The sequence below is a fragment of the Galeopterus variegatus genome, unplaced genomic scaffold (genome assembly GCF_000696425.1).
Source record: "Galeopterus variegatus unplaced genomic scaffold, G_variegatus-3.0.2 Scaffold3069, whole genome shotgun sequence".
In the NCBI taxonomy this organism is placed as follows: domain Eukaryota; kingdom Metazoa; phylum Chordata; class Mammalia; order Dermoptera; family Cynocephalidae; genus Galeopterus; species Galeopterus variegatus.
In genome coordinates, this window is record NW_007729180.1 from 142,069 (window position 1) to 169,059 (window position 26,991).

Here is a 26,991-nt window from a genome sequence, read left to right on the forward strand (position 1 = left end):
GGCCTGCTGCTAACAGAACAGCTCCATACATTGCAAGGACACTTAGAGGAATACTAGCTCTGGTTTTTCACTATTGCCAGCCTGAAAATGATTAGAAACAAATTCCAAGCTCAATAATGCATACTGGCATCAGTCTGGATAACTTAGAATCGACTTGCTGTTTTAAAAAAATTATTCCAGGACTCCAGGCAACTTTCCTATCTTTTGTTGTGCCTCCACCAGCCAGTGGGGGGTTACTGGATGTCTAACGCAAGATGAGGGTAGATGCCCCTGCAGAGGCCACTCTTAGCTACAACAGAAGTCAGAAGGTCGCTTAGCTAAAGAATGGGTGTGGCAGAAATTTTCCTATGTCCATGACTGGAAAAATTATATAGAATTCTTCCATCTATGCCAACCCTCTGAGGTTGTGGATTGAAAATCCTGTTAAGATAATTGAGTGATCCCCAAATTCTATTAATTTAGTGTCATTCTCAGAATTAGAAAGGTACTACTTTTCTTTGAAAACTACAAATTGAGATTAATTCATAACTAGGCTAATGTATACTTAAAATTTCATTTGCTCTTGTCACATGAACCCAAAATGTATATATTTATGTGTGTAAACATATATCGAATACAAATACATATATTTTAAGGAAGAACTAAATAAACAGAAAAAAAAGACAAAGTTTTGCTTGGCATATTTATAAGTGCCCTATTGTAGAAGATAAAATCTTGTTACCTCTGAAGCACCTCTGATTCTATTATGACTTGGGTCAAATTGCCACTGTAGGGGCACCAAGATGTCAAATTTGTTCATCTGGGAATACGGGACTAAAATCATATTTATTATGAGACATTTTAAATTGGTTTTTATAACCCTGTCTCAGCTGTTGAGAACTCAGAAAACACATAGTAAAATTTGAAAGGATAATGCAATTCTTTATGTGTTACTACATTTTTCTCAACCTTGTTGTTGAGCTCCAGAGAGATGAATTAGCATAGTGTACCAGCATTGTCTCTGCCTGAGAAAATAAATGACAGATCAAATCAAGTCTAATGCACTAAGAATGACACATCATCTCTGAATGACTGCTTAATTTAAAGATCTCGTTTCATGATATATAGCACTTAAATGGCAGAGATAGTTCCCTGCATAGTTGCCAGGGGAATAGCAGGATGATTTCACTTTGCAGCTTTCCCAGTTGCAAGACTAGGCTGCAGGGGAGTGAGGAAAAGCTGGCCTTGTCTCTCCCATGAGAATGCGAGAGAGTCTTACTCATTGTGCAGAAAGTGCTGGCTTCTACCTAGGCATCGTACATCAGCAGTGCTCGCACAGAATTTGTTTGAAAGAGACAATATCACATCTTCAGATGGCCTTTCAGATCACGCATCTCCCAGTATTGAACTTCCTTTCATGGGAGCTGATATGGAGAAATTTGAAAAGGCTGTGTGCTGTGAGAACATCAGAAGAAAGAACGAGCAAGCAGGTTAAAAGCAGTCAAGAGCAGCAGCCTGCAGCAGAGAAGGACTGGAATTATATAGGGTGCCTGTCTTTGTGAATGTTTCACAATTCAGGGTGACATTAATCTTGAGGGAGGAATTTAAATAAGCAGTTGAAGTAGTTCGGTATTGACATGAATTTTTAAAATAAAGATTTTAAAAACTTTTGCACAGTCGCAAGATGACAAACTGATGTGCTGAGATTGGCACATTGAGGACAGTAAGCAGACATTTCTTAAAAGAATTTATGGCACTGGTTGGAAAAGGCACGCTTGTCTATTTTACATCTTTTATTCCCTCTTACATATGATATTTAGAATTCTGCAGAACTCTTCTTTTTGACTATAAAAGAAATCCATGAATTCTAAGGAGGGAAAGCGGTGAGAAGGAGAAAAATAATAGGAAATTCTGTTTCTTTCATTTAGTGTCTTGACACAAAAAGAGATACTCCATATGTGAGTGGTTTAAGGATAGTTTTCCACTTTAATCTTGTTCTTACCCTATCTAACATAGCATTGTGGAAAAGCACATTGCTTCTATTTGAATAGCACTAAAGGACATTAGACTTATTACATGGCTCAGAGTCCTATTTATCCCCTTTCCCCCAGGCCCCATTGCCTCTGCACTTTCCCCACTACCCTTGTGCACCAGAGCATGGAATGACTTCTGGAAAGTACTCCTGTATCAGATGTGACTTTAATCTCTTCTGCCTTTTAAGTTGGAAGCTGGTAGGTAGAGCTTGGAAATTGCTGGAACACAGGCTTTTCACTTTTGAAGTTTCTTCTCCTTCCCCTTAGGATGTCAGAACAGAATATCTTGTATCTTGTCTGACTATCATATAGACCTGACAGTCCATCAGAATCAGTTACCTGAGATTCATTACTCAAACTGTCCTCCTGGCCAAGCTTTCCAAAAAGGTAGAGTTTGTATGGCTAGGGAGGGCGTGGTACAGAGACTCCTCCCCATGTGATGGGGCAGAGAGAGAGCTCATGTGCCTGTGGAGGCTTCAGATCCACAGGCGTGTGGGTGGAGCAGTGAATGGTGAGTGGGACAACAGGGAGCCAGGATCCTCCATTTATTCATTTTTCCTTCATTCAACAAATATTTTATTGAGCACCTACTATATGCCAGACATTATTTCTTGATGCCAAAGAGCAGTAGTCACACAACAAACCAACAAAATTCCCGTGACATGGAGCTTGCTCTCTAGCGGGGGAGACAGATGAGAAACACAATAAATAAACATGTTACATAGCTTGTTATACAGTGATGGATGCTAAGGAGAAAAATAAAGAAGGAAAGGGAGATGGAGAGTATATAAGCATATACATGCATGTGTGTGTGGATTGTTGAAATTTTACATAGGATGACTGGGGAAGGACTTACTGAGAAGACATTTTTTTGGGTAAAGACCTAGAGGAAGCGAGTAAGGGTGAGTAGTATGAGATGAGACTGGAGGGGATGCAAAAGGTGTCAGATCACTTAGGGTCTTGTAGATAAGGACTTTGATTTTCACTCAGAGAAAGATAGTAGCCATTGAAAGGTTTTGAATGGAGGAGTGGCCTGATCTCCCATTTTAAGTGGACTGTGTTGAGAATAAACTGAAGGGGGAAAGAGCAGAAGCAGGGAGATGAGTTAGGAGACCAGTGCAACAATCCAGCTGAATTCATCAGAGAAATGAGTAGCAGTTTATAGGCTGTTTATGGTCTGTAATATATCCTTTACAAGCTGAGTGCTGACTGCCAGAGCCAAGAATTGCCTAAGCACTTCATTGTTTACCCAGAATCAGGCTGGCACAGAGAAGCAGGTGGAAAATCATTCCAAGTACAAGTGCATAAAACGGCGAGTTGCCCTGCTCCTTGGCACAGATCTCCCATAAAAGATTCTTGTATTTACATTGCTGGAGGCTTGTGGTTCCTTCCTACAACTGCTTTAGAAGAACCACAGAGTCTACATTCCCCTTTTCACTTTCTTCCTAAAACAGCAACTCACCTATTACATTTATTTAGGAGTTTTGCCTGATCTAACAATTAAAGTTTGCAGAACATTAAAAAGCCCTCTCATATACTGAATTGGATCCTGGAACAGAAAAAAGACAGTAAAATAACTGGTGGAACAGGTAATGTAGTAAACATAAAATGGTAACCTTATAAGAAGCTAGGTAAAGAGTATATACAAACTTTATATACTATCTTTGCAATGTTTTCGTAAATTTAATATTATTACAAAATAAAAAGTTTACTAAAACAAAAATCTCTCTGAAAGGGAAAAGAAATCATGCAAGTTTGAAAATTTTGAAAGATTTTTTTTTTTAGAGATTAAGTTGTCCAGAAATATATCCTTCATTTTTAGTAATTTTTTATCCACTATTAAGAAATAGATTGTTATTTTCTATATATGGTTAGGACATAGTCTCCCTTTTTTCATAATTTCATTTAGATGCAGCTGCATTTGAAATCCTTCACTGTCCTCCTGCATTAAAGGCACGTTTCACTTATACTCCCAGGGGCTGAGGAAACAGACACTTTTCAAAACTGTTTACCAGTCCAAACCCTTGTCTCTTGTTGGTTTCCTTTCTTTTTGCCTTCCACCAATGTTTTATGTCTTCATTCTCTCTGTGCACCACATCTTCACTGAACAAATGCGACTGGCCCTTGAACTACACCCCTATTTTCTTCCTTCTTAAGCCTAAATATGATCTATACTTGTTTATTGTGTTGGGGAAAGAAAATTGCCATCTTGTTAACAACAACAACACCAAAAAACCCAACTTGGATCTTCTTTATGTCTAATTATTTAAACCAGGAATGATGAATGCTCATGTCCCCAGGGATCAGGTGAGGTGTGTGTGTCCTCAGGCAGTCGAGAGCAGTAGATAAAAACACACTGGCATAACCTCCCAGGTCTAAGATAGTTCTTATTGTGATTATTTCTGAGAGGCTGTATCTTTTCTAGAACTTCAATGGAAACTTCTAATCTGTTTCCAGACAAGGCACTTTATAAATACAAATTGTAGTTTAGTCAGGTAATGTTGAAAAATGTGACCAGTCTTAGTTTGAAGTCGTAACCAGGTAGGAACAAAAATTTATATTTCCTTGTATCTTTTCTAGAACTTCAATGGAAACTTCTAATCTGTTTCCAGACAAGGCACTTTATAAATACAAATTGTAGTTTAGTCAGGTAATGTGGAAAAATGTGACCAGTCTTAGTTTGAAGTCGTAACCAGGTAGGAACAAAAATTTATATTTCNGTTGGAAGATATAGGAATTTGTTGCCCCAATAAGTGGTGAGTTTCTTCCAAAAGGTTTTTGGTTAAGGTCCTGTTTGCCATCTTTCTATGTTGACTTAAATGCACTCCTGTCTAGTAGAAACACACTGGCATAACCTCCCAGGTCTAAGATAGTTCCTATTGTTATTATTTCTGAGAGGCTGTATCTTTTCTAGAACTTCAATGGAAACTTCTAATCTGTTTCCAGACAAGGCACTTTATAAATACAAATTGTAGTTTAGTCAGGTAATGTGGAAAAATGTGACCAGTCTTAGTTTGAAGTCGTAACCAGGTAGGAACAAAAATTTATATTTCCACACAAGGAGGAGAAGAGATCGAAGAGATTTTAACCTGGCAGTGAATCCCACAATGATACTGTGGGGTCTTCAAGTGCATTTCTACTAGACAGGAGTGCATTTAAGTCAACATAGAAAGATGGCAAACAGGACCTTAACCAAAAACCTTTTGGAAGAAACTCACCACTTATTGGGGCAACAAATTCCTATATCTTCCAACGTATTAGGCTAAGAAAATTCTTTCTAGTGTCTACTTTAAATTTCCACTACTGTAAATTAAGCCCATGGTAGATAGCTAAAACTAATATAAGCAGACTATTATTACTAATATTCCAGGGAAGTTTTAATGAAATGTTTGAGATGCAAAGGATGAAACTGAATTGCTAGCTGACTTAAACAGACAACGTCAGGATGACACACACATACAAAAAACATGAGAGAGGAAGTGTGTAGTGACGGCCTCTCTCTCCTTCATGCCTGAGTATCCCAGGTCAAGGCTGAGAACCACATTTTCTTGGACCTCCTTAGCAAAACGTACAACACACCTCTGACTTGTAGAGCACACTTTCTATAGGCTGCTGGGACAGCTCACCTGAGAACACTGGTCTCTCCTACTATCCCCTGGGGAAACTTATTTTTCAGAGCTCTGCAGTCAGACATGAAATAGGCAGTGAAATCTTCTCTCCCACACTACAAAACCAATGACCATGATGAAAAATCTCCTCCACAAGGCATGACAGTCAAATCTTGGCTTCTGAAAAGCTGGAAAATTGGGATGGTGCTAGCATCCAGCCTAGCCTGCACTTGCCCCTGATATCCTCTACTAAAAGCAGGTTAAATTGCTCGGATAAATGTACCCTATCCAATTTTAGTTCTTGCTTTAGCATAATCTTTTCTACAGGGAAAAGGCTATAGTAACAGTATTGAATGGACCTAAATCTGGTGCAATAGTTCTTTTTATGCCAAAAGACAGATATTTTAAATTTGGGAACTGGGACTATTCAGCTCTTTCCATTTTAGATCGTGAAGTGAGATCAAATAGAAGCATTCAGAGGTGGAAAGGTTAGTACTTATTTAAGGAACTGATGTGGCTCCCACATGTCCCACAGTTCTGTGTATTATGCAAATTAACTTCTTCATGATTCTGCATAGCACAGCCTGGTTAGGAAAACAGCCAAGCCCCTCCATAGCACTGTCCTTGCATATACAAATAACAACAGGGCTGCACATGGACATTAGGTCACTCTTATTTACACCGTAGCATGACAGATATTTTCATTCTCTACACGCTCTTCTGGTAATCTCACTAATCCTAAATAAAAATATTTTCCTGGTGTATTAAAAACATCCCTTTAGGGAGTCAACCTCAGCCAGTATTTCTGGGCTGGGCTGTCAAGGCTGAAGACAGAGTCTTCATCCCTAGTAATTTCTAAAAAGAGGTTGGACATTCATTTATCTGAGATGACTTAAATTAATCTTGCTTGGCTGCAAGGGAAAAGAGTGAAGGTTTTAGCAGTCCCTCCCACCACCTGAAGCTACGAGAGGTGGACATAGGTAAGAGGGTTTCATGCAACCTCTCCTCACCTCCCCCCAGGCAGCAGGTGGGGGCTCCACTGGAGGGTAGTACTTAGGCACATCCCAGGCCACTGCAGCCATGAACCATTTGAAGTCCTTGCACTTGAGCTGCTTGCGCAGCTCCTTCTGGGCGGAGATGTCCCCTGTGGAGAGGTGCCTGTATTCGGGCCGTCGCTGATAAATGTATTCGGCAAATTCATCCATCCAGGTCTCAGCAACCCGCTTCAGGTTCTGTGCGGCAGAAAAAAAAAAAGTCTTTTATTGGCTTTGTGCTCAAAGGGTGGTTTTAGATGCACCACAAATTGAGAAAAGAAAAGTAAAAGAAATCAGGCAACCTCAAGCAGCTCTGGTTGGTGGCTTATTAACAATGAGTCTTCCTAACTGCAAGGAGTGTGATATGATTAGCCTGCGGCTTCCCACACACTTCTGCTTCTGGCATGGGGTTCAGTCGCCAGTTTGGTAATTAATTTATCAGAGTCAGTAAAGATTCAGCTCACAATTATATCAACTCTCTCATCCTTCCTGTTATTTCATGATTATATATTTTTTATTTTTTACACAGAACTATAAAGTAGTTGAAACTGGAGAGAATGAAGTTCCTCTTAGGCAGCAAATTGCTTAAAGCATTTCAAGAAACAGGGATCTTGGAAGGAATGAAGACAAACAAGCTGTTTTTTTCCCCTAACTATGCAGAGATAACCTGGTATTACTAAATTCAAAACCTTGTGTTCTGATACTTTACGTGTGCAACATGAATGCCAGGGAGAATTCAGTAATCTATTGCACGATGGACAAAGTAGGGCTAAGAGAACCAACCACCAAGTGGCTGGTCTTGTCTACAGATGTTTCCCTGGGGGGAAGGAAGTGAAATTTAAATGGTAGGGAAGTAAGCACATTCCTTAGGGGTAGGAGAGCATGTGGTTTCACGGTAGGAAGCTCAGCCTTTCTGTCGGTTTTGGGATTGAGAAAGTTACTTTTATCCATGCTAGGTCTCAGATTCCTCACCTGAAACTAGCAGCAATAATGTGTACCTACATCAAGGGGGTGGTTGTAGGATTAAGTAAGGTAACACCTATATAGTGCTTAGAGTAGGACCTAGCACACACTAGGTACTACGAATAGTAGAACTATTGTTAGTAGTAGAAAGAGTGTGGGATTGCAAATTGGAGAGCCTGGGTGTTTGGGCTCGGCCACACATGAACTGAACTGTTCCTGTGGCATTTGAGAAGGGTGTTAGCTGCAATGAGATGCTCTCTGCCTCCCTTTAGGCTCTGTGGTGCTAAGTGGTAGAGAGAAAAACTGCATTTGCCTAGAAGATACCAGTTTTGATGCCTCCAGCTTGCAGCACATTTTCATAGGCTGGTGTCTCATAGACTCTGGTCTTCTTGTTTCCTATTCAAGGCCATTATCTTAGGTGCCTGGCTGGTGTGAGCATTGACCCACTCCAGTTTCTCATTTGCACTTTGAAGATAAAGTGAGCACAATGGCTGGGATCTTTTAAAGGGTCCAGATGTAAGTGACTAAAATAAGAGCTAGTGGTATTTGGGAAAATTGTTTTGCCTTTAAGTTTTCTATGAAACCCTAATTTGGGCCTTGAACCATGCCTAGGGGTCTGCTGGATTTGGAGGTGCAGTCATTGATATCTTATTCCTAAGGTGTCTGTACCCTTCCATTGTTCTGTCCCACCACCTCCAGCTTCAGTGTCTCCCAATGGGCCTCTCCTCTGTCTGACTTCTTGGTTACTTTTGGTCAATGGTGGGTACAAAGTAGGGCTCAGTTAATATGGCAAGAAGCAGAAGAGAGACAGAGCTGCAAAGACTACTGTGACTTTTTGGTTGCTTCTGTGTTCCTTCCTTTCTGAGACACCTGGTGCATAGATGGGAGGGTAGGGAAGTGACATGGAGAATGTGAGAATTGTCCCCTGAGGGGCTATAATTTGCCATAGCTGGGCTGCCTGACACCCCATCAGCAACGCCTGGCCCATAGTGCTTTCTACTCCTCTGACTCCAGTGTACCTTGACCCATGATCAGAGTCAACATTGTCTTGTAATTTCCTAGCCCTTGCCACCAATTCTGAATTGCCTGATGCATGTGGGGACAGGAAAAGAAAGAGACGACATCTTGAGGCTCCTGCTCTGTGATGGCACGAGGTACTCCATACACGCATATGATCTCAGTGTGAGACTTTGATATCATCTTGCCATTTGCATTTCATTTTGACGTATGTTCTGTATTCAAATAATTGCATTCTGTTTTCATCTTCCTCAGAGAATTTTTTATGAGGATTAGCAAAAAGATTCAAAGACAGAATGGAAAAAATTAGTTGATAATATTAAGACTTTCTTTATATCCAAATTTGATTTTAGTCTGTAGTTCCAACCTTTTTTTCCTAAGCTGCAATTATTAAATAAAGTGGAAATATTTATTTTTCACCTACTTTATGCCTCTCTAGTTAGTGAAAATGAATAAAGTCAGGGGAATAGCAAAAATCAGAGGCAAAGAGGCATATGACTGAGGAATAGTGAGAAAGTGACTTTATTATGAGGAAACATCTTAAAAATTCTGATAGCTTGCAAGAAAGATTTGTCATTAAGGAATTGACTTGCATAAATAAGCTCTTTTTGACTATAAGCACTACGAAGTTAGGGATAGATCTTTTTTTTTTTTCCATTANTGAGCATTGACCCACTCCAGTTTCTCATTTGCACTTTGAAGATAAAGTGAGCACAATGGCTGGGATCTTTTAAAGGGTCCAGATGTAAGTGACTAAAATAAGAGCTAGTGGTATTTGGGAAAATTGTTTTGCCTTTAAGTTTTCTATGAAACCCTAATTCGGGCCTTGAACCATGCCTAGGGGTCTGCTGGATTTGGAGGTGTAGTCGTTGATATCTTATTCCTAAGGTGACTGTACCCTTCCATTGTTCTGTCCCACCACCTCCAGCTTTAGCGTCTCTCAATGGGTCTCTCCCTTGTCTGACTCCTTGGTTACTTTTGGTCAATGGTGGGTACAAAGTAGGGCTCAGTTAATATGGCAAGAAGAAGAAAAAAGACAGAGCTGCAAAGACTGCTGTGACTTTTTGGTTGCTTCTGTGTTCCTTCCTTTCTGAGACACCTGGTGCATAGATAGGAGGGTAGGGAAGTGACATGGAGAATGTGAGAATTGTCCCCTGAGGGGCTATAATTTGCCATAGTTGTGCTGCCTATGCCCCATCAGCAATGCCTGGCCCGTAGTGCTTTCTACTCCTCTGACTCCAGTGTACCTTGACCCATGATCAGAGTCAACATTGTCTTATAATTTCCTAGCCCTTGCCACCAATTCTGAATTGCCTGATGCATGTGGGGACAGGAAAAGAAAGAGACGATGTCTTGAGGCTCCTGCTCTGTGATGGCACGAGGTACTCTATACACGCATATGATCTCAGTGTGAGACTTTGATATCATCTTGCCATTTGCATTTCATTTTGACAAATGTTCTGTATTTGAATAATTGCGTTGTGTTTTCATTTGTCCTAGAGAATTTTTATGAGGATTAGCAAAAAGATTCAAAGACAGAATGGAAAAAATTAGTTGATAATATTAAGACTTTCTTTATATCCAAATTTGATTTTAGTCTGTAGTTCCAACCTTTTTTCCCTAAGCTGCAATTATTAAATAAAGTGGAAATATTTATTTTTCACCTACTTTATGCCTCTCTAGTTAGTGAAAATGAATAAAGTCAGGGGAATAGCAAAAATCAGAAGCAAAGAGGCATATGACCCAGGAATAGTGAGAAAGTGACTTTATTATGAGGAAACATCTTAAAAATTCTGATAGCTTGCAAGAAAGATTTGTCATTAAGGAATTGACTTGCATAAATAAGCTCTTTTTGACTATAAGCACTACGAAGTTAGGGATAGATCTTTTTTTTTTTCCATTAAAAATGTCCAGCACCTTATGTGGTTCCAAGCACACCTGGGCATGCTAATTGTTGAATTAATAAAAGACCATATTATAAAATGAATGTGAACAAATTCATAGTTTGCTTATGTATCTATTGATAAAAGCAGTGATTCACGAACAATTTTAAAAAAGTGTTGTTGCTGAAGGGTAGATTTTTGTTGCTTTGAGTTTTTGAAAAAGAAATGGGAATTATAGCAAAAACTCAAAGAGGAACTAATTCAGGTGCATTCAATTGGAAATGGCTCAAAGGGTCATGATAAACGTTAACCAGATTAAGCAATATTAATAAGTAGAAGGGGCAGGACACAGTACATTGATGAACTGTTAACAATGTTAGGGAAGCTTTTGTAAAGTTAACTAGGAGACTAGCCAGGTAGCTCTGCATTGCCGTGTCCCTTTCAAATTGAAAGACACTAAGTTGCAGGTTAGGTTTGCTGATTTCTCAAACACTCCAAAGAAAGCAGCGAGCTCATGGATATATTCCAGGAATAATGTCAAATTATCGACTCGTAGTGTTCCAGAAGACATTAAAAGAGAAACAGCATAATAATTTCAAAGACTGCAATAGCTAGTTTCCCTCTAGCTATGAGTGCTTCATAAACATTTAAACATGAATGAAACATCCAGACCATTCTCTAATGTCCCTGATGATTTATTAGACATCTTTGATTATAGATGCTTTGTTCTCTGCATGGAATTTCCTATCAGGGAAAGCTTTTAAAAGTGTCAATTATTATAGTCAAAGAACAGCCCTCACTCAAAACCGTCCAGGTGGCTGGCCAAATAAAATCATTTTGAGGTCATTATTATGGAAATAACAATACACAGTCTTAATTAGTCACTAATTATGAGTCAATACTTAGTTTTTGGGAAAACATTGGAACCACAGCTGAGAAATATTGCAAACAGTTGCAAGAAGAGTTTTGTTGGTCTTTCACAGATGGTAGAATAAATTCACCTATTCCAGGAAATAGTATGATCATATACATGTTTGAGTTCATTGGGGTATTTATATAGGAGCACATACACACACATTCAAATACATGGAGGTAATGGGGTGGGAGCAAGGCAGTATTCCTCATTTAAACATTCATAACTGTGTAAATCTGTGAAGAATCATGTAACTGAGATAGCATCTCTTGCCAGAGACGGTAAAAGAGAAAAATAAACCAATCCGAGTTGTCCTCTCTCTCTGAGATTGAACGAACATTGGCGAAGGGGCTAAAATGTCCAAAAGATAGCTATCGAGAAGAAAGAACGAGTAAAGTACAGGCACCAGGGGATCTATATGTGTAATCATTTACTCCTGAACTATCAGAAGTTACATCTATAGAGGTTGTCATGTACCCAAAGCCAGGTGTTAGCTGGGATACCTGTTTTTTGAGATTTAAATAAAAGCGCTTTAATCTCCAATCACAAGTCCTTGTCCTCAAGATTTCTGTGGATTCTCGGCGGGGGTATGTTCAGCCATCCACGCTTCACTACAGTTTTCTGTTTGGGCCTCTTTCTTTCCTACTTGCGTCTTGTCCTGGCCTTGCTCTCTACCTGCCGTCCCACAGAGATGTGAATGGGGTACACAGGTGTGAACTCATTCCTCAAACACCTCTCCAGCAGATTAACTGGGCATCAAGTTTTACTAAAGATTTTCGGGCAGTGGCACAGACTTAGATGACAGAACAGCACAGAGGATGATGTAAGGTGGAGAATTTGACCACTCAGATTCTTTCAAATCCTTTGGCTGCTGTAGGGAATTTTTCCCTGGCCAAAATTTCCTCTTTCTGTCTCTTGGCTTCCTGCCATGATCCTCTTCAAAATTCCCCTCTCTGCCTCCTTTGTAGGGCTGTCCCAGGACATCATGTGGAGCAATCCAGCTTTCTCATTGCCCATCCCTGGTCATCTGGGTGGACTCTGCGGGCTACCTTTCCATAACCAAAATGGCACTGCCAGGTGTTTTGCTAAACAAGGTAAGTCCCCTAAAAAAAATTAAAGAGCTGACTCCGGAGTTACACCCCACCCCCAATTTTTTGTTACGTAAGGGTTGCCCACTATTTAAGACATTCCATGGCAGGTCCCTAACGGTCCTCTTTAATTTTATTCTGCTACGTGAAAGCTCTGCTTATGTGAACTGTTCTGTTCATTGCCTCTGAAAAAATGCAGCTACTCCCTCTGCCTCTGCCCACCTGCCTCAGCACCCTCTCCTATTTGTCTGATCCCAACCGCTCTTTCTTTATTCCTCCCAATTAAAGTTGCCAGATAAAATACATGGTACATAGTTAAATTTGAGTTTCAGATAAACAACAAATTCTTTGTACATATAAGTACAATTAATACTTTTATCATTAATATTACATGGGATATACTTATGCTAAAGAATAATGTGTTGTTTATTCAAAATTCAAATTTAGCTGGGCATCCTGTATTTTTATTTGCTAAATCTGGCAGTCCTATTCCTGATATACTTAATTTGCATATAATACGTACTCCATAAATTTTTTTTTAATTCATTAAGTGACTGTATATGCAGAATCTGGCATATCTTGATGCTATTGCCAATACATAGTTAATGTTTTGCTTCTGTGGGAATTATTCCAGAGAAATTTCAAGCAGCTCTCTGCAGAGAAGCCTGCCGTAACACACAGTTGATATAATATACCCACACAATCCCACTGCTTTTTGGTTTCTAACAGGTGGGATCCTGCTAGCCCTCTGTCTGTGAAGCAGGCAGGGCAGCAGTCCCTGAACTTAAGGAAACAGCAGTGCTAATTGGCAGCTGAAGGCAAGGGCTCAGCATGGCTAGAATAGACTGGTTAGGGCTTAATGCTAACCACAGTCTGCAAATAAGGAGGTGAAGGCTTTCTGTCTCTGCACATCTGAACTTAGTTTCATCTAGGCCCCTAGTGTGGACAAGAGAGACTGGAGGAGAGAGCACAAACCCGTTCATGCTGGATCCAAGAGGTTTTCACCTGCTGGGGATGTTCCCGGCAAGGAAATCATATAACAGTTTGAGAAAGATAGCTTCTCGAGCTGAGGAATGAATTTAATTTTTGTTGTAGAAAGTAAATCAAGGATTTTTCCAGTTTTAAAGGCTGCAGACCTTCACACTTCTTAAATGATAAATGAAATAAAAACTGTTATTCTGAGCACCTTCTATGTACAAGACATTGATAGCATTCACTATCTTTATGTCACCCTTCTGTGGTTCCTTGTGTATCACTTCTTCCCCTATTTAAATCATACCAGTACTAATTTCTCCCTTCTCTGTGTTGCCCAAATATTTATTAAAACACTTAACACATTTAGCCTTATATTAGAGGTCTTTAGAATTCAAGTCTTGTTTTTCTTTGCACTATCAAACACTAAATCTGTCCTTAATTCTAATACTCATCAGATCTTTGAATTGATATTTTACCAGGAACATTAAATCACATTTCTAGCTCAGTTCATAGGAACAAATTTGTAGCTCTGACTGATCACTTTATTGTGCAGCTTGACGAAAATAGATAGTTCCATTTATCCTGCTGGTTCACAAAACTGCATAAATCTATCCACTAATTATTATTATTTTTTTTGTCAGCAACATTTTAGACCCTACTGTTTGATTATCCTAAAAATATAATTCTTGTTCAGTTTCTCAGCGTATTATCTGACAATTGATTGTTTCTCTGGCTGCAAGGCTGTCCCGCACATTTGTATTATGTGGGCTGTCTCACTTCAGGAGCATGCTTCTATTTTTTTGTGCAGAGTGTGATTATTACAGGTGCACCGACGTGACCCCAATCCACATGTTGTTCTTGTGTTGATATTAAGCTATTTTATTACAGTGGGTTGAGTAATAGACTTCTCTTTCTTTAGTTATGTATATATATATTTAATGCTTTCCCTCCAGAAACTGGTGATAGCTAACAAAGCCAATCTCACACAGAAACAGTTTCTTAATTGTCACAGTCATTTCTACAGCAAAGAGTTGTATCACTATCCCATGACTTTAAAAATTCTGCTTTGATTTGAATGTATGTCTTGTGTCCTGTTTGATGCTTAAGGGAGCTTTAGTGGCTCAATAGTCCCATCCCGAGCCCTCTTATCATTGATAATATGATAATGTCATCATGGGAGCAAATCAAAAGAGAATCCGTGTAAGAGAGCCCCAACCTCACTACAATTATTCAGTGAGCTCCACTATTTTGTGCTCTGAAGACTTCTTTGAAGTCAGTAGGAAACCTTCTGCGTTAAGGGGAGGAGGCGCATCCAGCCCTGCAAGGGGAGGCTTCTCTGACAGGCAATTTCCTCTTCCTTTTTCCCCAGGGCCGTGTGAGCTGTTTGCAGGGGGTTACCTGCTTTAGCTGTTTTAAATAAGCTTTGCTCTTTCTTTGATTTTACATCTCTATTATGTTTTTGTCCCAGTATTTTTGACTTTTGTGGTAGTGTTTATGATGGCATGTAATGTAGGACTTAGATATAGGACAAACCAACAAAAAATAACTCCCCAAATGGTTTAACAAAATATCTTATTTAAAAAAAAATGCTTGTAAGCCTAATTTTAAAATTGGCTTTATTGAGAAATAATTGATATACAGCAAACTGCTTATATTTAAAGTGTACGATTTGGTACATTTTGAGATCTATCTGTATATACATATATTAATGAAACCGCCACCACAATCAAGACAATGAACAAATTCATCACCTCTAATGTTTCCTCATGCCTCTTTGAAATCCTTTTTTTCATCTCCTTTCTGTGGCACCTATACCATCCCCAGGCAACCACTGATATACTTTTTGTCACTATAGTTTAACTAGTAGTTTTTAGAATTTTATTCAAATAGAATTATACAATATTGTATGTGCTCTCTTTGTCTGGCTTCTTTCACTCAGCAAAAGCATTCTGAGGTTCATCTGTGTACTTGTGTGTACTCATTTTTATTGTATTCCATTGCTGTGGATTGAATGTCTCCCATTCAACTCATTGAAGCTTAAATTGTGTCCCCAAAGTTCCAGGTATTGGAAACTAGGTTCATACTGTGATGGTGTTGAGAGAGTGAGAAATCTTATTGTGATGGTTGAAAGGTGGGCCTTATAGAGGGGATTAGATTGTAGGACCATGACATAATGAATGGATTAATAATGATGGTCAGGGGCATGGTTCTGGGGGCTTTAAAAGGAGAGCACGTGAGTGTCTCTCTCTTTCTGCTCTACCATTTTCTGCCATGTCAGACCCCAGCATTGCTGTAAAGCCACCACCAAAGAAGACCCTCAGCAGATGTATTCCCTGGACTTTGGACTTTCCAGCCTCTGAAACTGTAAGCAATAAATTTCATTTTATTACAAATCACCCAATTCCAAGTATTTTGTTATGAGCACCTGAGAAGTGGGGTGTTGCTTAAAACAAATACTTGAAAATGTGAAAATGACTTTGGAACTGGGTGTTGAGGAGACTGTGAAAGAATTTGGAGAAGTAGGGTAGAAAAAGCCTAGATGTTGGTGAAAGTTTAGGAGACAAGAAAACCAGGGAAAGTTTGGAATGTTTTAGAGACTGGTTAAATGGAAGTGACACAGAATGCTGTAAAGACCATTCTAAGGAGGTCTCAGATAGAAATAAGAAGTTTATTGGAAACTGGGACAAAGATCACCCTTGCTATTAACTGGCAAGAAACTTGGCTGTATTCTGTTCATGCCCAAAAGTTTTTTGAAATGTGGAACTTCAAGATACTGACTCAGAGTATTTGGTGGAAGAAATTTCTAAGCAGCAAAGTATTCAGGAGTCCTCATGGCTACTTGCAACAGCTTATGTTGAGTTATGGAGGCAAAGGCATGATGCAAAGCCTGAATTTATAATTAAAAGGAGGCAAAGTGTAAAGATTTGGAAAATTGGCAGCCTGGCTATGTGGTAGAAAAGCAGACAGCATTTTCAGGAGAACAACTCAATAGTGTAGCCCAGTGACCGTTTGCTAATGAGATTAGTACAGAAGAAAGGGATTACCAAGAAAAGGGAAAAAAGACCTTGAAGGCTTTTGGGCCAGAGGCCTAGGGTGGCAGAATGGTCTTGGGGAACAAGGCCTGAGGCACCATCCATGGGCTCACTGGCCAGGGCCACCTCAGGATCCTGCTCCCCACACCAGTTCCCGGAAAAAAGACCTTGAAGGCTTTTGGGCCAGAGGCCTAGGGTGGCAGAATGGTCTTGGGGAACAGGCCTGAGGCACCATCCATGGGCTCACTGGCCAGGGCCACCTCAGGATCCTGCTCCCCACACCAGTTCCCAACTGCTTTGCTATTTTATTACAACTTTGGTTGCTCCAGCTGTGGTTAAATAGGCCACAGGTATGGCTGGACCAGCAGCTTTGGAAAATAGAAGCAGGAAACCTTGGCAGTGTCCACATGGTGTTAGGTCTGCAGCCTCCCACCTGATTTCAAAGGCTGTGTGGAAAATCCTGGGGACCCAAGAAGAGATCTGTCTCAGGGCCTGAGTCACCGCAGACAGCCTTTGCTAGAGCAATGCCGAGCAGAAATGTGGGGTCAGAGTTGCGGCAGAGAAACTCCATCAGCCCCATGTCTAGTGGAGCCGTGAGAGTGGGACCACCATGGAGACCCCAGAATTGTGCAATGCCAGCCTGGGAGACCTAAAGCATTGCCTAAGGCCAGGAAGCCAGAGTAGAAGAGTTGCCTGAGGACTTGGGGACCCAACCCCTACACCAGCGTGCGGGGTACACTGAACATGGAGTCAAGGTACATGATTCACCACCTATAAGATTTAATGCCTGCTCTGCTGGGTTTTGGACTTGTTCAGGACCTGTTACCCTTTCCTTTTGGCCTATTTCTCCCTTTCTGAATGGGAATAGGTACCCTATGCTTGTCCCATTATGTCTTAGAAGTAGATAACTTGATTTCACAGATGGGACTTTGGACTTTGTACCTTTCAGTTGAAACAAGATAAGACTAGGGGGATGAAATGAATGTACTTGCATGTGAAAAGGACATGAGTCTTGGGGGGCCAGGGGCAGAATGCCTTGGGTTGAATGTCCTCCCAAAGCTTAATCCCCACTGTAACTGTTGAGGGTGGGAAATCCTATTATGGTAACCGAAAAGTGGGGCCTTGAAGATGTGATTAAGTTGATGGTTTAATGGTGGTCATGGGCGTGGTTCTGAGAGCTTGAAAAGGAGAGCGCATGAAGAGCTATTGCTCTCTCTCTCTCTGCTCTGCCAATCTGCCATGTGAGACCCCTGCCTTACTGCCAAGGAAGACCTTCACCAGATGTGTTCCCTGGACTTCCCAGTGTCTGAAACTGTAAGCAATAAATATTGTTTCTTTATAAATTACCTGGTTCTCTGTGGTTTTAATTTATTTACATTTTCCTAATGACTAATGATGCCAGTCATCTTTTCACAAAAGTACTTATTTAACATCTGTATGTCTTCTTTGATAAAGTGTTTTTTCATATCTTTTGTACATTTAAACATTGGGCTGTTTTTCTTATTATTAAATTTTGAGAATTCCTTATGGGCACAAGCCCTTTGTCAGAAACATGATTTGCAAATATTTTCTATCAGTCCTTGTCTTGTCTTTTTATTCTCTTAATAGTGCCTTTGAAGAAAAGGAGGTGTTAATTTCAATAAAGTTCAATTTTTTCTTCTAGGGATAATGCCTATTGTGTCACAGCAAAGAAATTTTTGCCTAATCTCACAAAAATGTTTTTCTTTGTTTTTCAAGAAATGTTATAATTTTATCCTTTACATTTATGTCTGTGACCTATTTTAAGTTAATTTTTGTATGTGGTGCAAGATATGGGTTGAAGTATATTTACCTTTTCGGATTAGGATATCCAAAAATGGTTCTAGCACTGTTTGTTGAAAAAGCTATCTCTTCTCCACTATATTCCCTTTAGACCCTTGTTGCAAATCAAGTGACCATATGCAAGAATGCATTTGTGGGCTCTGATCTCTTCTCAGAATGGATTCTTCCATGTATCCATCTGGTATTGTTATTGTTGTTGTTGAGTTGTAGGAGTTATTTATATATTCTGGATGTTAACCCCTTATCAGATATATGCTTTGCAAAATTTTTCTTCCATTCCATGAGCTGCCTTTACATTCTGCTGATAGGGTCGTTTGATGCTCAAGCTTGTCTAATTTTAAGCTTCACATGTGACACCTGAGGTAATCATGTCCCTTAAAATAAAATTAGGCTGAATGTTGCTGATGAAGACCTGTTAAGCAGAAACAACTGTACTAGTTTTCCATTGATAAATAACAAAATAAAGTGGTTTTTTTTTTTTTTTATCATTCACGATTTCTATTGGTCAGGAATTTGGGAGTGGTTTTGGTAGGCAATCTGGCTTGGACTTCTCATGAGTTCCAGTCAGATTTTGGATGAAGAAGGAATAATGTTAAGCCTTTAATGGGGCTGGAAGATCTTTTCCAGGCTGGCTTCCTCACATGTCTGTCAAGCTGGCACTCTACTAAGGTAGGAGGAGTCGGTTCTTTCCCATGGACATTTCTGCAGGGCTCCTTCAGTATCCTCATGGCCTGGTGGGTGGCTTACCCCACAGCAAGCCATCTAAGAGAGCAAGGTGGCAGCTACAATGCCTTTTATGTCCCAGCTTTGGAAGTAAAAAATAGGATAATAGGACAAAAAAGCATAAAAGTATGGTTTCTGATTTTTATTCATCCCTTAAGACTGTATTTAAGTTTTGTTTTGTTTTTTGGCTGACGTTGAGGATCAGAATACAATGGAATTATTTTATGAGACTGATTTTTAAAAAAATTCTGGGAAAGTGGAGATAACTAGAAGCTGTTGGAACTGTTGAAGAGAGAGGGTGGAAACAGAGGTCTTTTGTGTCCAAGTGGGTATGCACAGCCCACAGGTGGGGGACAGCCATCCTGTCTCGATTGATCCAGGACCCAGAGAAGTTTGGCATTTTGAGGACTGAGGCTTTGTTTCCTCCAGAGACAGCACCACCAGCTAGAAGCTGAAGCTCTTACTGTGAGTGGTGGTGATGGTGCGGCTCCTCCAACAGCTTCTCAGGCAGGAGACAGAGGCAAGTGGAAGCAGAAGCAAAAGAAGCAAACCAGGGGTGGTGCAGAGTGGGTGTGCTTCTGACACATGGGTGCATGAGCACATGCAAGGGAGCCTTTGGTGGGTGTCTAGGGACGCTTGGGGAATGATGTGAAGGGCGTTCTTTCTGGCAATGAAGCCAATGGGTCTCATGCCATTGCAACTTGGGTATAAAAGGAAGCATGACCTTCTTTCTAGATGACTATTATTAATCCATTTGTTGTTTTTTAGATAAATCACAACCAGCATTTTCTAACTGCACCCAAAGAGATTATCAAGAGTTTTCTTTCCTCACAAGAATATCCACAGCGCATATTCAAACAAACTTTGGTTAAACTAAATGGTGCTCCAGCATTTATTCTAGTTATTAGCAAACCTCGTTTTATTCTCCATGTTTTCAAAACAGAAAAAAATGTTTTTAATTGCTCATGGCAGGGTCCTTTGATTGAGAATTATACCTGCTCAAAGTTTAGGTAATCTGGGAAGTTTTATTTGTATAAACTGTTTTCACAATTAGAACACCAAAAGCATCCAGGCACTGCAAAGCTGCCATTTGATTTTTGGCCATTTCTCAGTTTACAAAACACCAAATGGAACTACTTTTTCTGCCTCAATTGGCATTAAAAAGGAGATATACTTGGGTTGGAACTGCAGTTGGAAATGGAATTCTTGCCATGAACTAATAAACTATTAGAAACAAGGATGATTGGAATGGAAATGAAGTAGCAGAAGGCCTCAGGCACAGAGTAATTCCACAAAATGAGTCCCTTCTGTCCAGATGCTCCTGTGGTTTTGTCATTGGATTGGGGTCCTGGAAGGCAGAGTCAAAAAGCATCCAGCCCTGCTCTCCCTTGTAAGAGTTGTATTTTTTTGTTATTGAGATTATCACATGCTAAAATATCTTAATTTGCCTAAACTTCAGCTGCCTAATTTTGTAGCAGCAGCGACCTATTTTGTCTGAGCAAGCTTGCTCCTTTCTGAGGCTCCAATGGAGTTGTGAATGAAGGAAAACGTTCATAGTCTAATGGGGACAGTGATAAAGATGCAATTATAATTCCTCCTCGCCCACAAGTAGAGCTCATCATGGAGTTTGTTTCTCAAGTGTTTCAAAAAAGAAAACTGTATAAATGCTAAATAACAATATAAAGTGCCGCAGTGCTCTAGGGAGGAGAAAGAATAACCAGCAGGCTGGAAAACGTACCATATTACTATTTTAATTTTGTTAAGAATGACAAAATAGAAGTAATTGTTAATCCTGACAGCCAATTATCATGTTAATATCTAGGATCACCATTTAAATATTATATTTACTTTATAAAATATTCTAGTAGGTGTAAACAAAAACTAATGTAAAATGTTGGTCCTCATGTGATAGCCCAAGAAATGTTGAATATTGTCCCATAGTGTGGGACTGCTTGACTCAATTACAAACTGTTTTGCACACTAGAAAGCATCAGACAATTGATTCACAAGTCATAGCTGAGTTGAAACTTAGGAAAACACCAAAGGAATACCTGAAACAATTAAATTGAGCAAAATGATTTAATGTTCGGAAGAACATAGCATGTGCGGGAGCTTTTGGGGAAATATATAAAGCAAACGAATAGGAAGAAACCAAACTAAAAGATAGTTTTGACAGGTTTTGTGGGAAATTGTAAGTTTTAAAATAATGTTGTCTTTACTGCACATATCTTTTTCAAGATATTTCCAAATGGCAAGGAACTGTACCTGTCAGCTATTTGCTATTTTACTTTCTTTGTTAGTGTCTATGTTTGGTATGAAAATTCTATATTTTACCTCCATATTGTTTAAAAATTTTAAAGATGGTGTATGATTCTATTATGGTTTTTTTTTTCCTTTTTGTCTTTTTTTGTGTCCGGCAACGGACTGCAACCCTCAGTGTCGCTCCCGTACCGGACCGGGACCGGCAACGGGATCGCAACGCTCGGTGCTGCACCAGCCCCTCGCTCAGCCAGTGAGCGGGAACTGGTCTGTATGTGGGATCCGAACCCTTGGCGGGAGCGCCGCTGCGCTTCCAAGCGGCGCACTGTAGCAGTGCGCCACCGGGCCGGCCTCTATTATGGTTTTTTAAGCAAACAAACAAAATATATGGATACTTGAAAAAAAATTTGACAGCACTGGGTTAGGAATTCAGGGAGCAGGTAAAGGCCAAGCACTGGGGGATCGATTTCTGTTTCATGTTTTCCCATTTCCTCTCTGTGGGTCCTTGGCAGACAGAATAGTTTCTCTTTGCCTATTTTCCTCACATGCAACACAAGCATAAAATGCCCAGTGTTCAAAAGAGGACATGATTAATGGTAAGTATGAGCACTCTACTGGTGTTGTCTGCCAGAAACTTATCTCCGGTGTGGGGGAGTGTCCCAAGCCGAGGTGACATTACATTACAGAGGGATGGCTTGATCTAATTGGAAAGGTCCAATGCTATTGGCTTAGCATGTCTGGCATGCTGTAGGCATTTCTGCCTGGCATATAGTAGGTACTTAATAAATATTAACTGGTAGAATTTCTCTAGCCTGAGCCTTCTTTGAGGCTAGAGATGACCTTTACATTCATAACATGGATTCATCATATCTTAATGATTTATTGAATCATTATTGTTACATAATAAATTTATGATTAGTTTTCAGGGAAGATAAGGAGAATAATGAAATATTATTTGTGGAAGATGCCTGAATTTCTTAAATAAGAAGTTCCATTTAAATAGAAGGTATTATATGTTAAAATGTATAATGTGGCCAAGAAAAGAGGGATGTAAACACGATAGTTCTTGCCACATGTTTTGGACAGCCTATTGCCCTTTTTGTTATATTGTAAGGAAGAATTAGAGACAGTTATTATTTTCAGAAGGATTGCTTCTGCACCGTAGTCCTAGCCATTTATGCAGGCTGAGTCTTTGGGGAAGAATTCATCATTTCCTGCTATTTGGAAGAATGCTTATGACAGGCCACCACGTCCCTGAACTCAATGATAGTTTCAAATAAAGCATCTGAACCCTATAGTTTTAAGAGCAGTAAAATAAGTGCTGGCTGCTGTGGGTGTCTAAGGTGGTCATGCTGCAGCCCTTATTTGCCGTGTAGCTTTATGAGAGTAAACTGATTTACAGTCATCTGGGGAGAAAGGTCAATTTGTGGGAGTGTGGATTTCCCATTCATCACCATACTTTATAGCCTTGCTGGTGATTTTATTTTCAGATATCAAACTAGTCATTTTGGTCCTGTTAATGCTTTTCCTCAACTGATATATTTTTCTGACCTAAACAAGGGAGAGCTGCATATGTCAGATACTGTGCTCTTTATTTCAGTTATTTTGGACAGGGATAGCCGACACCATGGTCAACAATGAAGAAGTATTCATCAATCCACTTGGGGTGGTCTGGCTTCTACCTCTAAGCAATATTCCTCCTCCCCATCCTCCTCTCTACACCTCTCCCCACCCGCCATCAATTTCAAGAGTCTAAGATGATCCATGCAGTCAGCAGAGCTGGATGTAACCAGGGAGATGGCACTGGAAGAAAAGGCATCCTGGGAAGTATATTAAGAAGTCATTTCATGGCTGACAGAGGCAAAACAACTATCCTCCCTCAGACCTCAGATTTAGCCTTCGAAGATGATCCATGCAGTCAGCAGAGCTGGATGTAACCAGGGAGATGGCACTGGAAGAAAAGGTATCCTGGGAAGTATATTAAGAAGTCATTTCATGGCTGACAGAGGCAAAACAACTATTCTCCCTCAGACCTCAGATTTAGCCTTCATGCCCATGAAGTGTAACAACCATAGGAGATCTTCAAAGTTCACGACATTCAGCTAAGGAACCCTGGGTAAATATGTAAAGTCAAAAACATTTGTAACTTGTACGTAGATTATTGTAGCCTATAGGATTGTTAAACATGATTTGTTGATATAGATCATATATCACTATACATATATAAAATAATGCTATGTTCAATTTATGATATATACTTCCTCTTCTGTTAAATCATAATCTGATGATAATCTCTACAAAAGCAGTTTATAAATAAGTGAACTACATAAGATACAGATTTCATTCTGTAGTGAGTTTGCTTATTTTCATTTAACTTCTCTCATCTACACAATATTCTGGCACTGCTGTATATAGATTGCTGGACTGTGTGCACTCTACCTTAGTGTCATAGTCAGGGCCATTAGTTAAGAGAAGTTTATGTTCAGGTTTGGCTTGTTCATCCCTTAAACTTCCAGAGACTAGCACAGTGCCTGGCATAATAAATAATTTTTTCAGAAATAAAAATTTGTTGCTAAAGAAAATCTGGCAAAAGCTCTGGTGGGCTCTCAGAATTCTGGATGGAAAGTCTGGTCATGTCTCCTCAGATCTGGCTCTTTCTGAGCCCACAGGCTGTCACTCAGAATTCACCTTATCTAAAACCAATCTCAGCATGTTCCCCTTTCCTCTTCCTCACTTCCCTATTTCTATACTGATGCTACTTTTTCTCAGATGCTGAGATGAAAACCTCATAGTCACTTTTGGCCTCCCCCTCCTTGCACAGTGTAGCAAATCAATAAAAATCTTTTATGAAGTTTTCTTTACAAATGCTTCTTGCATTCAAAATATTACTTTATTTAGTCTTTCTCCCCTTTAATATTTACTTATTGGTTGATCTTTCCATTTTACCTCTTCTATTTTTATCCTGGCACTTCTGTTCAAAAACCATCAGTTCCTCCCCACAGTCTATAAGAAAAAGTTTTACACCGTGATCTGCATCCAGGGTCCCCCAGAGTCTTCCTTCAATGCAAATTCATGGTTTAACTTCATAGGTCTCAAACACAGTCCTTTGTAACTCTCTGTGCCTGCTCTTTCCTACTCCCCAATTTGCTCATGCTGGTGGTGACCCTGCCGTGAATGCCCAGATGCTCCTGTTTATTCCAAGCCTTTTATAAGGGGCAGTATGGTTAGGCATAGACCTTGGACACACTGACCTGGGTTCATAATCCCAGCCCTTCTCATTTACCATTTAATCACCTCTATCCCTTTTACTGTGAATTCACATTTTTGAGAACTATGGAACATCCCGCACAACTTGATTTATATGGAATTTGACTTCTTTGGCTTTGGTTTTTATCCTGAAACTTAGAAAAAATCTAAATTCTACAATGCTTTTGAATAGTTGTCATAAAAAGCAAGATAAAGTTTTAGAATAAAAATATTATTGAGACTGTGTCAGAGGTGAAACACAGAAGTGTACAGTTTCTTGATTTGCATTCTCTGTGTGCCTTACAGACTTAGGGTAAGGGTTGGTTGTAACCTCGTGCCATGGTTTGAATGTCCCCTCCAAAACTCATGTGGAAACTTAATCCCCATTGTAATGGTATCAAGACCTTGGGAGTTAATTAGGATTAGATAAGGTCATCAGGGTGGGGACCCCATGATGGAACTGGTGGCTTTATAAGGAGAGGAAGAGAGATCTGAGCTGGCACACTTGCCATGTCTTGTCATGCAACGTCTCCCACCATGTCATGACACAGCAGGAAGGCCCTCACCAAATGCCAGCACCATGCTCTTGGACTTCCCAGCCTTCAGAAACGTGAGCTTAATCACCCTCTATTCTTTACAAATAACCAATCTGTGTTATTCAGTTATAGCAACAGAAAACAGACTGAGACACTTTGTCTCCTGTTGGCTCTATGGAGGGCAGCTGTGTGTGCTTCTAGGATCACCCACTCACAGTCTGCAGGGCTGCCTTTCGTGACCCTCCAGGGGAAACTCCCATGAGCCAAACTGCTCCCTTGAGGACTGTTGTGCTATGATCAGCACGTTTAGCTCTTGGATGACTGTCTCAGGTCCAGTGGTTTTGATAGTTCCCAGACACACTGACATTCATAGGGGAGTCTGTAATTTTTTCCCCTGCAGTGCCAGTAAGTACTTACACTTTGTCAGAGTGCTTGGCTCACATAACAACCTGTCGAAATGGAGGGTTTTCCTTGAGACTCTCCTACCCATTCGCCACTCAGCCTCGTCTGCCTGTGGCTGGGCAAACCATCATTCCGTGGTCCTTCACTGAGGAGCTGCTCACGCTTTATGATGAAGGCCAGTCAGTGCCATCCCAAAGAAGGGATGGCTATTGCCAGAGCCCTGGTGTCTTTCTAGTCTCCCTACAACTCTAGAGATGAGCCTCCCTTTCCTCAGGGACCTGCTGCCTGCTCCCCCATGCTGTGCCCCGGCACATTGACATTAGGCCTGAAGCAGATGCAGTAAAAATATCTAGGTTTATTAAAGACAAATTAATAGTCTGATTCCCAGATGAAGCTGAATTATAAGTCACCATGTCCCAGATTTGTGCATTACATGGGAAATGACATAGTGATGTTAATTTTTGATTTTGCTAAGTAAGGGCATTAACAAATAACTACTATCTTGTATTCTGTCATTAAAAAAGAAAAAAAAGCATATAATTGCTGCAAAAAAGAGATGTTATTATATTGAATAGATTTAGACTTCTGATTCTTTTTTTCTTTTTTAAAAAATTAATTAATTAATTAATTAATTCATGAGATATTCATGAGAATATTCATGAGATACAAAGCTGATTGTGCCCCCTCCTGCCCATGATGTTGGGGCCAGATTCATATAGGGGACATACCTATTACCAGAAATTGCTTTTGTACCCTTTGTTCCCTTCCAATTATCCCCCAACCTCCCTCCCCTTCCCCCTCCCTCAAGTTCAATTTGTAGCCCTAGGAATGTTCCCTCCCTCTGTTGGATCATGGGACTACTGTGGTCTTTCTTTCCTGCCTTCCTTTCTCTCTTAGCTCCGACATGAGTGAGCACATGAGGTATTTATCCTTCTGTGCTTTGCTTGTTTCACTCAACATATGTTTCTCCAGATTCATCCATGTTGTGCTGGGAAAACTGGATATCCATATGCAGAAGAATGAAACTAGACATGCACCTCTCACCATACACTAAAATCAACTAAAATGGATTAAAGACCTAGGTATAAGACCCCAAACTGTAAAATTACTAAGGGAAAATGTAGGTGAATCACTTCAGCAGTTAGGTCCACGCACAGGCTTTATGAACATGAGCCCAAAAGCACAAGCAGCAAAAGAAAAAATAAACAAATGGGACTATATCAAACTAAAAAATTTCTGCACAGCAAAAGAAACAACCAACAGAGTGAAACAACAACCTACAGAGTGGGAGAAAATTTTTGCCAACTATGCATCTGACAAGGGACTAACATCCAGAATATACATAGAACTCAAGCAATTATACAGTAAAAAAATAAATGAACCAATTAAAAAATGGGCAAAGGATCTGAATAGACATTTTTCAAAGGAAGACATATGAATGGCCAACAGATACATGAAAAAATGCTCAACATCACTAGT

The 26,991-nt window shown here is 40.0% G+C and overlaps 1 protein-coding gene across 1 annotated transcript in view; it reads right to left on the minus strand.

The window, feature by feature from the left end:
- The window catches only part of LOC103599726 (polypeptide N-acetylgalactosaminyltransferase-like 6), a 207,824-nt gene that overhangs the window by 61,573 nt on the left and 119,260 nt on the right, over positions 1-26,991 (minus strand). The window contains exon 6 of the mRNA XM_008583880.1: positions 6,631-6,852. Coding sequence (XP_008582102.1) covers positions 6,631-6,852 — 222 coding nt within the window. The remainder of the gene's footprint in view (positions 1-6,630; positions 6,853-26,991) is intronic.